At 44.9% G+C, this 14,640-nt stretch overlaps 1 protein-coding gene across 2 annotated transcripts in view; it reads right to left on the bottom strand.

The window, feature by feature from the left end:
• The window catches only part of SLC35E1 (solute carrier family 35 member E1), a 44,693-nt gene that overhangs the window by 18,623 nt on the left and 11,430 nt on the right, over positions 1-14,640 (bottom strand). For both annotated transcript variants that reach the window (XR_008855595.1, XM_056552073.1), the window contains exons 2-3: positions 4,314-4,384; positions 4,064-4,201 (exon numbers count right to left, since the gene is read on the bottom strand). Coding sequence is in view for 1 of the 2 variants with exons in the window: in XM_056552073.1 (XP_056408048.1) it covers positions 4,064-4,201; positions 4,314-4,384 (209 nt within the window). In the remaining variant the exon portion in view is untranslated. The remainder of the gene's footprint in view (positions 1-4,063; positions 4,202-4,313; positions 4,385-14,640) is intronic.

Below are 14,640 nucleotides of genomic sequence, written 5' to 3'. Positions count from 1 at the left end.
TCAAGTACAATTCCCTAGGTCTAGTGCTCCATTCTCTCACTTCCCGGTTATTGGGGTGTTCGCCACTCAGGGGCCCCGGGGACTTATATCGGCTCTATATACTGCCCTTTTGAATGCTAAGATGGGGGGGGGAGCCGCTGTCGGCCGAGGCGCGCTGGAGGAGCTGTGTAGCTGACATGACTGATGAGGAGTGGGATGATGCCCTCTCCTCACATCTGTACGTCTCACCTTCTATCAACAACAGACTGATTCAGCTGTACATGTTCCACCAGTCGTACCTTACCCCGATACGCTTGACTAAAATGGGTAGGCGCCCAGACTCATCTTGCCACCGTTGTGGACATCCTGACTGACTTCATGCACATGATGTGGTCCTGCCATTATATAGCGTCATTCTGGTCCGAGGTGATACAGTTTCTTAATTCCTTAACTCGACGACCAGTGCCGATGCTCCCGAGGCACTGCCTTTTGGGTCTTTTTGATGAGGAACTGTGGTAGCCAGCTGAGATCATCTTCCTCAGGGAGGTTCTCTTCCTTGCACGCAAGGCCATAGCATTGCGTTGGATGGACTCTAGGACACCCACGGTTGCTGGTTGGAAGGCCCTCGTGAACACCTCAGTGAACTATGAGTATCTGGTTTACAAACATCGTAAGAACCCTGCCAAGTTCTATAAAATATGGGCGTCCTGGTGTGCCTCCCCCCATGCTCAATACACGGTATCTAGGTTCTTGGCAGCAAGAGACCTCATTCTATCACAGTCTTCTTCCCCGGCTACTTGATTTCTCTTTTCTCGTCTGACCTAGGCTGATATTTCCCCCCTTCTTTGTTTCTCTTTCTCCTTTTTCCCTCTCTCTCTTCCTTTCCCCCTTACTTTCTCTTCCCCCCCCCCCTTTTTTTTTCTTTTTTTCTTTTCTCTCTCTCCTTCTCATCTCCCTCTTCCCCCTTTCTCCCTGACCTGGACGGATTTGTGTGGTGTTTTTGCGTTTGTAGTGTCTCGTCTTTGTGTTTGTCTTTGTTTCCCTTTCCATAGTTCTTGCGTTCCCACCAAACGGTGGTTGGTTTTAATGTTTTCTGTGTTTCAGTTGATTCATTGCTGATGTATCTGCTCGTGTCATGCTGATGAATGATCATCCTTTTTCCGGCACGGTGTCGGATGATACCTGTATTTCTCACCACCAGCTTTTGATACTCTCCGTCTGTATTTATTGTGTTGAGCACTTACATTGCAATAAAAACAGTTAAAAAAAAAAAAAATCCATACCGGTATACCGCCCAGCATCAGAAAAATCGTGCTGAAAAACTCGGCTTACACTCGAGTATATACGGTATGTGGAAAGAATAAAAAAAAAAAAAAAAAAAAAAAAAAAAAAAGGCAATGGGAGTGATAGGAAAGGCAGCAGAGCAGGGATAATAGATATTGCAGGGTGCCCAGAGCTGCAGATAAGAGATCCAGATAGAAAATAAAATAAACATGAGAGAAAGGGCAGGGAGCATGCCTATATCAACTGGAGCTCAGAAAACTCAAGCCCATCGCCATAATCAGTAGTCAACTAGAAGAGACATAGCAGAAAGGGGAAGAGAGAAAACACACAAGACAGACTACAGAAAAACAAGGACACAGGACAAAGAGAAGGGGAGCGCGACCTGTAAGGTAGATGACAGGCAGGGCACATGTTGCTGGTAAGAAAAGGAGTGGAATGCGAAGGGGCAACTTAACTGTCCAAACAGAAGGAAACTCTCAGGGACCTATACCTGTGAGGAGCAGAATTGCAACCATGGAAGCCAGGTGGTTTCTATATGAACGGCGTCTGCCGGAAGGTCATTGACTGTCGGGAGGACAGTCATTGACTCCTCCATATGTAGAGTATTAGCAACCTCCGCAAACCATTCCTCCAAGTTGGGAGGGTCCATAGCTTGAAGGAGGTGCCGTGCCAAGGATCGCTTGTAACTCGCCTGCGCCATGGGGAACATAAAAAACAAGGCAGCCTCAGGAGCGCTTGGGACATGAACACCTGACACTTCGGAAATAACTTGTAGGACTTTGCACCAGAAGGGAGCGAGCACAGGGCAGTCCAACCAGATACGAGTCATTGTACCCACTGCATCCCCACACCGCCAACAGGCCTCCGAGACAGAGGAGTACCAACAATGAAGAGTCACTGGCACACGGTACCAGCGAGAGAAGTTTGTAGCAGGTTTCCTGCGTTTAGTGGCAATCAATGCTTTATGGGTCAGGAAAAAAGCACCTTGTCCAGTCCTCCAGGGAGAACGTCTTACCCAGCTCATTTTCCCAAGCACGGCAATATGCCGGGAGGGAGAGAGATCTAGGGGACAGCAACAAATCATACAGAACGGAGATGGAGTGCCTAGGGTACGATGAGGAGAGGCAAAGGTGCTCAAAAGGCATCAATGCACGGTGCAGCGCCGGATGAGTCGGTAGGGAGGAATAGAAATTACGCAGTTGAAAATAGGCAAAGGGAGCCCGTCTGGAGGACGGTCTCTCTTCCAGCAGGGTGTCCAAGGATTTGATCTGGTGCGCGGTCAGAACATGGTGGAAACAAAGGGGATTAGACAGAGAGGCGCCAAAAAAGGTACCACCTGTGGAAGCCCCAGGTGGGAAAACTGGATGGTCAGTCACTGGAAGGAGAGGACCCTGGCGATCAATTAGGGAGCCCCCATCCCAGGGACATGTAGAGAGGACAGAGTGTGACAGGTGGAATAAGAATTCAGGTAGGAGGACAGCTGGGCAGGGGACCAGGTCCACAGCAGGGTAGCTAGGGCTTTAGTGCAAATGACCTGGGCAAGTCGGACCCACAGCTTAGAATTGGAGTTGAGCAACCAGTCAAGGACACGAGCATGTACACAGGCTAAAAAGTACAAGCGCCAGTCAGGCAAGCCAGTTCCCCCAGATAATTTAGACCTGGAGAGTAGGCGGTTCAAGCGAGGACGTGTCCAAGACCAGACGAACAACCCAAAATATTGCTGCATGAGACACCAGAAGGAAGCGAGGAGGTGGATAGGGACAGTTTGAAGCAGATACAGCAAACAGGGTAAGAGATTCATCTTTAGGATGTTCATCCGACCAAACCAAGAACTCCCTCCTGTTAAAGGTAGCCAAGTCTGCACGAAACTGCCAGTAGGGGAGAAAAATTAAGGGAGAACAATTGGGAGAGGTCAGATGACACCCTAGTCCCCAGATAGGCAATACCTAGGGGGGGGGGCAAGCGAAAGGAATGGTCAAGCGGAGGGATTCTACTGTACGTCCAGGTATGGAGACATTGAGCGATTCCGATTTGGAGAAGTTAATTTTGAAGTTAGACCACGTGCCAAACTCCCGGAGGTGCGCCAAAAGATTAGGCAAGGACACAACGGGGTTCGTGAGATAAACTAAGAGATCACCAGCAAAAGCGGAGCATTTGTATTCGTGGTCCCCAACTGTCACCCCACGAATGTTTCAGCTAAATGATGTCCATCACCAGGACATACAGAAGAGGGCAAAGGGGGCATCCTTGACGTGTGCCGTTGCGAATGGGATCCTATGACTTGTTTTACAGTGTGTATATATATCAATTATATTTATATTATATTTATTGGTGCATTCATAGATATCCCATTGTGGAAGTCTTCACTTATTCCTTTCTGGCAACCTGTACTCCACCCCCCACCCCAACCCAATGTTTTTTTATGGGTGTCATTTGGGGTTTTCATTTATGTCACATTATGAATTTTTTCTGTTAAAGATTTTCAATATTTTTGCACGCTACATATTGTTTTATGTCATTATTTGAGGTCCACTGTAGGAGTATAGATGGACAGAATGGTTATTTGTAGACACATTCTAGGATTCATTTATAACAGGCTGCTCACAGACAGTCAGTCCATGCACCTATTAACATTGTTTTACATGCAGCATCCACACATTGGGTTTGCACAACTCCCATGCTCCACTGAGTTACTACAATGCAACAGTTTAATTTCAGCCTTCCTTCCATTATGTTGTCCTTGCACCTGTCAAAAAAAGACAAGATGTTGGGCTATGTAAAGTATCATACTGACACTAACCTTCTTGGAAAAGATGTTCTGCAGAGAAAAGCAGAGTGTTGCGGCCAATGCACTGATCAGACCCCACATGTCAAAGGAGATCTCTGTTACTGTAGCCAGGAGGACACCGCCTATGATTGGAATCAAGGACATGTACACCTATATAAAAAGGAGCAGGCTAGGTTAGGTGGACTGTAGGCATTGAGGTCTAGTCTTTGTACTAACATAGAAGACACCATGGAGAAACACACAGTGCAGTCACAACACTCACCTTCGTAGTCTGCTTTTCCTTCATTATTATCCTTGAAAGAAGCACCACCCATATTGGCATAGTGGCCTTTACTGAAATTAAAGCAAAAAGATAACGGCATTGAAATAACATGCAAGGTTCCACACAAAAAGAAGCATTGATGGTAAATAGCTATGGTACTAAAACCCTTAGGCTAGGTTCACACTGCAGAATCTCCGGACAGAAAAGTTTCCACCCGGAGATTCCGAGTGTGGCCAGCACTAGGACCGTGCGGACGCTGTAGTCTCCAATAGACTGCAATGTGTTCCGCGGGTATTTCCGCCTGAAGAATGAGCAACGCCATTCTTCAGGTGGAAATTTTCAAGCGGATTTTCCGTCCACAAATTCCGAAGTGTGAATTTGTGAACGGAAACCCATTCACTACAAAGTACAGGACAGGTGAGGCATGCAGGCAGAGGCAAAACTGTTCTACCGCTGACAGATTTCTCTTTAATAGTATTCTGTAGCTTCCTATGTATTGTGGCACAAAGAAGCTGCAGAAGGCAAAATGGTGGACAACCTTTAATAAAAGATAGTTCCAAAAGTTAGTTTTAGTCAAAAAACACATGCATCTCAGTATGAAATAAAACGCCCCAAAAAAAGAGTCCATAGACTTCATATCTGCAGCAAACGCTTTCAAATTCAAGGGTCTTGTGGAATCTGGGCCTACATTGGATGTTACAATATTAAAGGGGTTGTCCAGGGATATAACTGCGGCTGTGGATGGTATTTTTATTAAAAAATTAAAAAAAGGCTGCACCAGTTATTTGGATCAGTTCTGGATCAGTCAGTGGTGGGCTCCAGCAAAAGAATACATTTTACTGGTATACACCTTTAAAAAGGAGTTGTCTGGGGCCAGAACGTTCTATATACACTGACAGAGGAAGAATCATAGATGATAAGTGTGGATTATGGATTGGCATTCTGAATAATTCCCACAATGGAATTATGGGAGAAAAAAAAACAGAAGGAGGATTGTAAAGTGTAGTTTACTCAGTATTACCCAACTAAGGCTGCTTTCACACAGAAAAATTCATCCATTTTAAAGATCCGTTTGATGTTCCGTTATGAAAACCCTGAAAATCGGCCATTAAACGTCCGTTAGAAAATCCCATACATCCGTTAGAAAATCCCATTATAGTCTATGGGATTTTTACATTATCCGTTTTAATCCGTTATAGTTCGTTATTAATAACGGCCGTTATTTTGTGACGGGAGAATGAATGGAAGCAATAGTGCATGCAGTATTTCCCCCGTTACTATCTTCCGTCACAAAATAACGTCCATTATTAATAACGGGCTATGACGGGTTAAAACGGATAATGTAAAAATTCCAGAGACTATAACGGAATTTTCTAACAGCCGTTTAATGGCCGATTTTCAGGGTTTTCATAACGGAACATCAAACGGATCTTTAAAACGGATGAATTTTATAGTGTGAAAGCAGCTTAAAGGGGTAGTCCAGTGGTGAAAAACTTATCCCCTATCCTAAGGATAGGGGATAAGTTTGAGATCGCCGGGGGTCCGACCGCTGGGGCCCCCTGCGATCTCTCTGTACGGGGCCCCGGCTCTCGGCCGAGATAGCGGGTGTCGACCCCCGCACAAGGCGGCGGCCGACACGCCCCCTCAATACATCTCTATGGCAGAGCCGGAGATTGCCGAAGGCAGCGCTTCGGCTCTGCCATAGAGTTGTATTGAGGGGGCGTGTCGGCCGCCGCCTTGTGCGGAGGTCGACACGCCCCCTTCCCGCGGGCTGTCGGGGCTCCATACAGGAGATCGCAGGGGGCCCCAGCGGTCGGACCCCCCGCGATCTGCAACTTATCCCCTATCCTTAGGATAGGGGATAAGTTGCTCACCACTGAATCACCACTGGACTACTCCTTTAAGTATTAAATTACATACACACTAGGGCAAGACCCAGGTAGTATACAGGAAAAATTACAGCGAATAGAAGTCTTGAACGGAGAGTTCAGCTCACCCCCTCGCCCACTCTGCATTCCGCGAAGTAAAATGCTAAAAGCCCCTTATTAAAATTACTATTAATGTAGCAAATATGTGGGCATAATGAAATGTAAAATCGCAATTGACACATTAGTATTATCATTCTATAGTACATATACTACTGAAGAAAGGCCAAGGCTCCCTAAAAAAAAAAAAAAAAAAAAAAAAAAAAAAAAAACACATCTAAAATCTTTTCATTCCTTGGCCATGCCACTGTCTATTTACTGCCATTAATGTCCATGGAAAAATCTGCCTGGCTGTTCAAGCTGCACTTTGAGCAAATGCTCCAACACAGTGACGTAAGTCACATACAGTGCTTGATGCTACTTGCCTGGGCTACACTCTCCAGTTTACCAGCTTAGCAGGATTGTGGCATACCCAAAGTAAAAGGAAACCTGTCATCAGTTTCACCTGCACTAACCTGCCAGTACAGATAGGTACTGCAGGTGACACACCGATGACACCGATACTTTCCTGGTCCCGTACGGTTCTTCAGTTTCTTCTGTTCCGGGGCAGACTGAGCATGAGTGGACGTCATCGCTGCTGCTTGCTAGCAGCAGGACCCAGCAGAGAGCAGCAGCCGCAGCTTTATGAAGTTCCACCCACAGACCAAGTCCGCTCCGAAAAAGATGATAAGGCAGATGATTGCGGAAGAACCAGAGCAAGGAATGGGACCAGGTAAGTATAGTCATCAGTGTCACCTGCACTACCTATCTGTACCAACAGGTTAGTGCAAGTGAAAATTACGACAGATCACCAATAAATAAGTCTGTGCTCCTGTACAGCCGTCCTGCCGTTCAAGCTGAAGCCACTTTGAATGCGGCCGACTCACTCAGGACCACACTAAGCCGAAAAAGCCGATATAAGTAGAACATAAAAGCTCTTCAGATGTATAAGTATCATCGCAATGTATGTCTGCACATTGATACAGAGCACAAAAACTATTTATGAATGTTTTACTCCATATGACATAATATTGGAACTTACAATGCTATTGCAATTAATGTCCACATATTGACTCAGACTAGAGATGAGCGAACTTACAGTAAACTCGATTAGTCACGAACTTCTTGGCTCGGCAGTTGATTACTTTTCCTGCATAAATTATTTCAGCTTTCAGGTGCTCCCGTGGGCTGGAAAAGGTGGATACAGTCCTTTCCTAGGACTGTATCCACCTTTTCCAGCCCACCGGAGCACCAGAAAGCTGAACTAATTTATGCAGGAAAAGTCAGCAACCGCCGAGCTGAGAAGTTCGTGACGAATCGAATTTACTGTAAGTTCGCTCATCTCTAACTCAGACAGCACAAGTGAGTGTGGCCACTTAATATAAAAAAAAGTCTCTATAACACGGACAGTAATGAATTCCACATCCCTGTATGTAATATCGCCCCATGCCTGGGACATGCAGTTCCGGGCACCGGGCAGGTGAATTTTTCAGGTCCTTAGCCATGCGCCGGGCAAGCAGGGCTGGACCTGAAAGCCCCCGACAAGCACGGCAGCACTCAGGGTGTATGGAGCAAGCTCCCGACTCAAGCCCACTCCCCACACTGCAGCCCCCAGCTGATTTCAGTAGCAGGGGGCCGCTGCTAATAGCCAGCATGTAGTGATCGCCGTGGCTGGCTATGAACCCTCTAGATTGCCGCTGCCAAAGCTGAAAGCGGTGTCTAAAGGGACATGTGAATGCTCCCTGGTGTGCTAGTGGGTGGAACATCCCCATGCAGCGCGATCGCAGAAGGAGGGGGGGGGGGGGGGATGTTGGGGTGATCCACAATAGAGGTAGCTTGAGGGCTTCACTGGTTTCCGTGGCTCTGTCATTGATAGCTGTACACTGGCTGGACTAGGCTCTGTCAATGAATCGCAGAGCACACAGATCAATGGAGTTCAATAGAACTGCAGTGATCTTTATGAGGAATCTAATGATTTCTCCTAAAAGTCCCCTAATAGTGTAAAAAAAAATTATAATTTTTTTTTTTTTTTTTTAAAAGACACATCAGTAACAGTTAATATGGTTGAAAAAAAGACCAGAGTCCATCAAGTTCAACCTATATCCCTAATGAGTCCCTACTGAGTTGTTCCAGAGGAAGGCAAAAAACCCTCATACTAGAGATAAAAATTCCTTCTCGACTCCAAATATGGCATCAGAATAAATCCCTGGATCAACCTTCTGTCCTTATAAATCTAGTATACATAACCAGCGATGTTCTTATTCTCCAGAGTTGCCCATGACCACCTCCTCCGGGAGAGAATTCCACAGTCTCACTCCTCTTACAGTAAAGAATCCCGTCTGTGCTGGTTTAGAAACCTTCTTTCCTCTAAAAACGTAGAAGATGCCCCCTTGTTATAGATACAGTCCTGGGTATAAATAGATCATGGGAGAGATCTCTGTACGGTCCCGATATATTTATTCATAGTTATAAGGTTGCCCCTAAGCCTTCTTTTTTCTAAACTAAATAACCCCAATTCTGATAATCTTTCTGGGTGCTGTAGTCCTCCCATTCCCCATATTACTCTGGTTGCCCGTCTTTGAACCCTCTCCAGCTCTACTATTTATCTTTCCGGTACACTGGTGCCCAGTACTGTACACAGTATTCTATGTGTGGTCTGACTAGTGATTTGTAGAGCGATAGAATTATCTCCTTGTCGTGGGCATCTATGCCCCTATTGATGCACCCCTTGATTTTATTTGCCTTGGCAGCAGCTGCCTGACACTGGTCACTACAGCTAAATTTACTGTTAACTAAGACTCCTAAGTCCTTTTCCACGTTAGTCGTCCCAAGTGTTTTCCCATTTAATCCATAATCCCAGGCCCAGATGTTTCTTCACCATGTGCATAACCTTACATTTATCAGTGTTGAACCTCATCTGCCACTTCCCAGCCCAAACCTCCAACCTATCCAGATCCATTTGTAACAGTTCACTGTCCTCTATCGTGTTTACCGCTTTACAGAGTTTGCTATCATCTGCAAAGATTGCTACTTTACTATTTAACCCTTCTACAAGGTCATTAATGAATATATTAAATAGGACAGGACCCAAGACTGACCCCTGTGGTAGCCCACTAGTAACAGTCACCCAATCAGAATAAGTACTATTAATAACCACCCTCTGTTTCCTATCACTGAGCCAGTTACTTACCCACTTACACACATTCTCCCCCAGCCCAAACCTTCTCATTTTATGCACCAACCATTTATGTGGAACTGTAGCAAATGCTTTGGAAAAATCCAGATATACGACATCCAGCGATTGCCCCTGGTCCAGTCTGGAGCTCACCTCCTCATAAAAGCTGATCAGGTTAGTTTGACAAGACTGATCCTTCATAAAGCCATGCTGATATGGAGTCACACATTTTTTTTTATCAAGATACTCCAAATTAGCATCCCTTAGTTTAACCTCCTGTATGTAAATTGTTTGAGGGCTTTCTAACAGGTCTATAATTACCGGGGTCACTTTTTGACCCCTTCCATATTAAAAGTTCAAACCACCGCCTTTTCCTATATAAAAAAAAAAAAAAAAAAACATGAACACATAAAAATATACATATTTGGTATCGCCGTGTGTGTAATTGTATGATTAAAATATAGCATTATATATATCATATGGTAAATGACGTAAATGTTAAAAAAAATAAAATTAAAAAACAAAAACACACACCACCCCAGAATTGCAATTTTTTTTTATTTTTTTATAATATCCCAGAATAAAGTAAGAAGATCCCAAAATGGTACCAATACAAAAAACAGGCTATAAAAAAGGAACACACTGAAACATCCAGCTCACCACCCAGTAACAGGTGCACGGATGTGTGAGGACAGCACACGCAGAATAGCCAAACAGAGGAATATCCAGCACCGTAGTCACGGAATAAGAAGTGGTCATCGACAGGAACATAGAACACAGCATGCACGAACTAAGGAGTGACGCGAATCGGCTGGCGTAGCCGCCTTAGTCGTACGCCTGCCGAACAGTCACTCCTTGGTTTGTGCATGCTGTGTTCTATGTTCCTGTCGATGACATTCAATAAAGCAGTGTTCTTATTCCGTGACTACTACAGCCCAGTATACGAAAAAATTTTTTTTAAAGCTACAGAGTCAGAAAATGGCAATAAAATTTTTTTTTTTAAAAATTCTAAAAAGTTCTGAATTTTCTCTTTATTAGTTAAACATGACAGAAACTATACAAATCTGGTATTGCTGTAATCAGGCCAACTTATCCCCTATCCGCCGCTGGGGACCCCCACAATATCGCGGGCAGTACCCCGCTCTCATCAGGGCCCAGAGCGAACATCCGCTCCGGGTCTGATGACTGAAATGGGGAAACAGCTGTCTCGTCCGCTGCCATAGACATACATTGAGGGGGCGGAGCGTGAAGTCACATGGGGCGGAGCCGTGACTTCATGATACTCCGCCCCATTATCGGCAGTCATCAGACCCGAAGCGATGTTCGCTCCGGGGCCTGATGAGAGCGGGCTGCTGCATGTGAGATCGCAGGGTACCCCAGCGGCAGGACCCAGCACGATCAGGCAACTTATCTCCTATCCTTTAGATAGGGGATAAGTTGTCAGCATGGTAGTACCCCCTTTAAGTATCAAAACATCATACTAGCTTGACCACAAGATAAATGGCAAGAAAAAGAAAACCACCAAATTAGCAAAATTCGCTTTTTTTTTTTAATTTAAATTTCACCTCACCAGTATATATTTATTTATTTATATATTTATTTTTGCTTCAGAGCATGTTCTGGAAAAATAAAAAGGTGTCACTACAAAATACAATTGGTTCTGCAAAAAACAAGCCCTTATATGAGTCTGTAGATGGAAAAATAAGAGTTATGGCTATTATATTTGCAAGGAAGAAAATACGAGAGTGTAAACAAAAATTGGCCTGGACAAGTGGATCGGGATCGCCATGAAGGATAAGTAGATTGGGCTCTGTTTTAGTCCCTTGTGCAAGTAAATTTTTTATATTTTTTCAAATTTCCACACCCCATGTTATTTTTCATTCAAAGGCACAGCATTAGGTTGCATTCACATCTCGTTTTTGCAATTGTCGCATCCGGTTTCACAAAAAAACCTTATCGAACTGTATTCCAAACCGTATGCATAGACATTACATTGACAACCGTAGCATCTGGTTGCGTACGTTTTGCTGCCTGTACGGTTGTATGCAGGTTTTTTTCCGCACAAAACCGTAGTCTACTACGGTTTGAAGTCAGGTTGAAAAACCGTATCCAACCTGTATACGGTTATTTTAAAATGGAGTTCTATGGGAACCGTATGTGCGTACGGTTACATCCGTTTGCACAATACAGTTTTTTTGGGGGGAAATTCAAGAAAAAAAAAAGAACTTTAACATTTTAACTTATTAATTTAAAATGTTGACAAATAAAACCGTATCTTTTTTAAATGAAAACGTATGCAAATAGACATCCGTTTTCAAATCGTATATAGTTTAAAAATGTGAGGAGGCATATACGGTTGCATACGTTTCGGTCCGGTTTGGAGACATACTTTTTTGTACAGAAACGGGATACGAGGCCCGTATTGCAAAAACGAGATGTGAATGCAGCCTTAGAATGGTTTATTCTTATACTTATGTGGTTTTACATTTCATGGCAGCATATAATAAAGTATATGGAGGGAGATTCATCAAAACTTGTGCAGCGAAAAAGTTACCCAGTTTCCCAACTGGGCAACTTTTCCTCTGCACAAGTTTTCATGAATGTCCCCATTGGTTCCTGCATAATTCATCATTAGTAGCTGGACACAAGTAGACCATTCGATATACGTCCACATAATCCTGTACATTAATAGTCATTTAATAGGCGTTTTTTAGCATTTTACTTTTGTGGAAATCCTATCGCCAGACACCCGAGAATTTATCGAGCATTTAGCCCTGCTTTGGAAAAGTAGAGCCAGACATTACCCCCCTTTTTTTTTTTTTGGGGGGGGGGGGGGGGGGCGCGCGCATTGCGTCCCACAACTGCCCCCTCATGTCTCATTTTTTATTTAAAGTTCCTGGCTCTGCACACCTTGCTTGCAGAGCGAGGAAGCACTGTACTCGCATTCCAATGGGGTCTGCTGGGGCCAACAGCTGCTGCCACTTTAAGAAGGCAGTGCCTAGGGCTGGGCGGTATGACCAAATCTGCATATCACAGTATTTTTTTTTAACTTTCGGCGGCTCCACGGTATATAACGGTATTCCCCCCCCCCCCCCCAAATTAATTATTAGCCCAGAGCTGCACTATTCTGCCCCCCTCAACAACAAAAATTATCAGCCCAGCGCTGCCCCCATCGGGGTAAATACTCACATGTCACCCACTGCCCTCTTCGTGCTGTTTGTTGCCGCCGGCGCAGACACAAGGTAAGCAAAATAAACTCACGCATGTTCCGACGTCGGCCTTACGCTAGGGACGGTTACGTCGGACAGCCGTCAGCCTATCACCGACCGCAGCGATGTTCTGCCTCGGCCGCTGATAGGCTGAGCCCACTGTCATGTAAGGAGCTCTGGGCGGCTCCTTACATGACAGTGGGCTCAGCCTATCAGCGGCCGAGACGGAACATCGCTGCGGTCGGTGATAGGTTGACGGCTGTCCAACGTTCCCAGGAAACAAATGAGGCCGGTACCGGACCAACGGGAGGTGAGTTAAAGTTTATTTTGTTTATTTTTTGCAGCCCGGGCATAGGGAACCACACAATATAGAGCAGTGGTCTTCAACCTGCCGACCTCCAGATGTTGCAAAACTACAACTCCCAGCATGCCCGGACTGCCAACGGCTGTCCGGGCATGCTGAGAGTTGCAGTTTTGCAACATCTAGAGGTCGGCAGGTTGAAGACCACTGGTATGGAGTGTCAGCGCCGGCGGCCGCAACAAACATGAGGAGGGCAGCGCATGTGGGCGACATCAGTATTTACCCCGATGGGGACAGCGCTGGGCTGATAATTGGGGGGCAGAACAGCACTCGCGGGTGACTTGTGATTAGTTCACCCATGTGGGGACAGCGCAGCACTGGATTCATTCATTCCCGAGGGGGAGGGGCCCAACCGGTATTACGGTATGGGTTAAAATTCATATCGTGCAGCACAAAAATGTCAGTATTCGGTATGAACCGGTATACCGCCCAGTCCTAGCAGTCCCCAGGCTTCAGGAGAGGCAACAGCGAGGCACCTGGGAGTACCAGACTACTGAGGAAGAGTCTGGCTGGACTGGCAGGTATCTGCAGCTTCTTTGCTCCATTACCCCTCCGGTTGGGGGACCTATTGCTTAGGGCTATAGCCCATTGAAGTAGGTCCCGGATGGGCAGAGTAAATTACTGCAGGGGGCATCCATCTACAGGTTGTCCACTATCTACAGCGAGCCGGGGAGTATCTATCTTCAGGCAGTCTGCTACCTACACTACACTAGGGGGGACACCCATCTACAGGGGACTGCTACCCTGCCTAGTGTATATGTGAATTAATAATTCTATTAAATATTTTATATATACCACATAACTACACTTTCTTTTATTACACTCTCCTTTTTATATTCCCCCAATCATCTGAAGGCCTACACTTTTTTTTGTAAATGGTGAGAAATAGAAACTGGAACTGGCAAATGGGAAATGTTCATCAGGACTGTTGTGTAACTGATATAAGTAGTGTGATAATTGCAGTTTTAATTTTAAATGTCCTAAAGAATTGTGGAATATTCACACTAGTACTAGCAGAGGTTAAAGGGGTATTCCAGGCCAAAACTTTTTTATATATATCAACTAGCTCCAGAAAGTTAAACAGATTTGTAAATTACTTCTATTAAAAAATCTTAATCCTTCCAATAGTTATTAGCTTCTGAAGTTTTCTGTCTAACTGCTCAATGATGATGTCATGTCCCGGGAGCTGTGCATGATGGGAGAATATCCCTTGCATGATGGGAGAATATCCCCATAGGAACTGCACGGGACGTGAGTCATCAGAAAGCAGTTAGTCAGAAAACAGCAACTCAACTTCAGAAGCTAATAGCTATTGGAAGGATTAAGATTTTTTTTATAGAAGTAATTTACAAATCTGTTTAACTTTCCAGAGCCAGTTGATGTATAAAAAAAAAGTTTTGGCCTGGAATACCCCTTTAACAAAAAAGGTATCGGAGACATTACTTTGCTGAGTGTCAACAGTGTTATCTGTATATGAAGCCATTAGCTTACAGGATCTTGAGTTCCAGGATGCGGCCTCACCACCACGTAGAATACTGGATGGCCATCACAGCTTCCGGTAGGCGCAGTACAAGTTCTTCTGGGTCACACCCAGGAATTCGAATATTTAATTGTATAA

This window comes from Hyla sarda, chromosome 1, assembly GCF_029499605.1.
Source record: "Hyla sarda isolate aHylSar1 chromosome 1, aHylSar1.hap1, whole genome shotgun sequence".
NCBI classification, from domain to species: domain Eukaryota; kingdom Metazoa; phylum Chordata; class Amphibia; order Anura; family Hylidae; genus Hyla; species Hyla sarda.
Note: the sequence above shows the minus strand (reverse complement) of the source record. Positions and strands in the feature narration are given on the sequence as shown.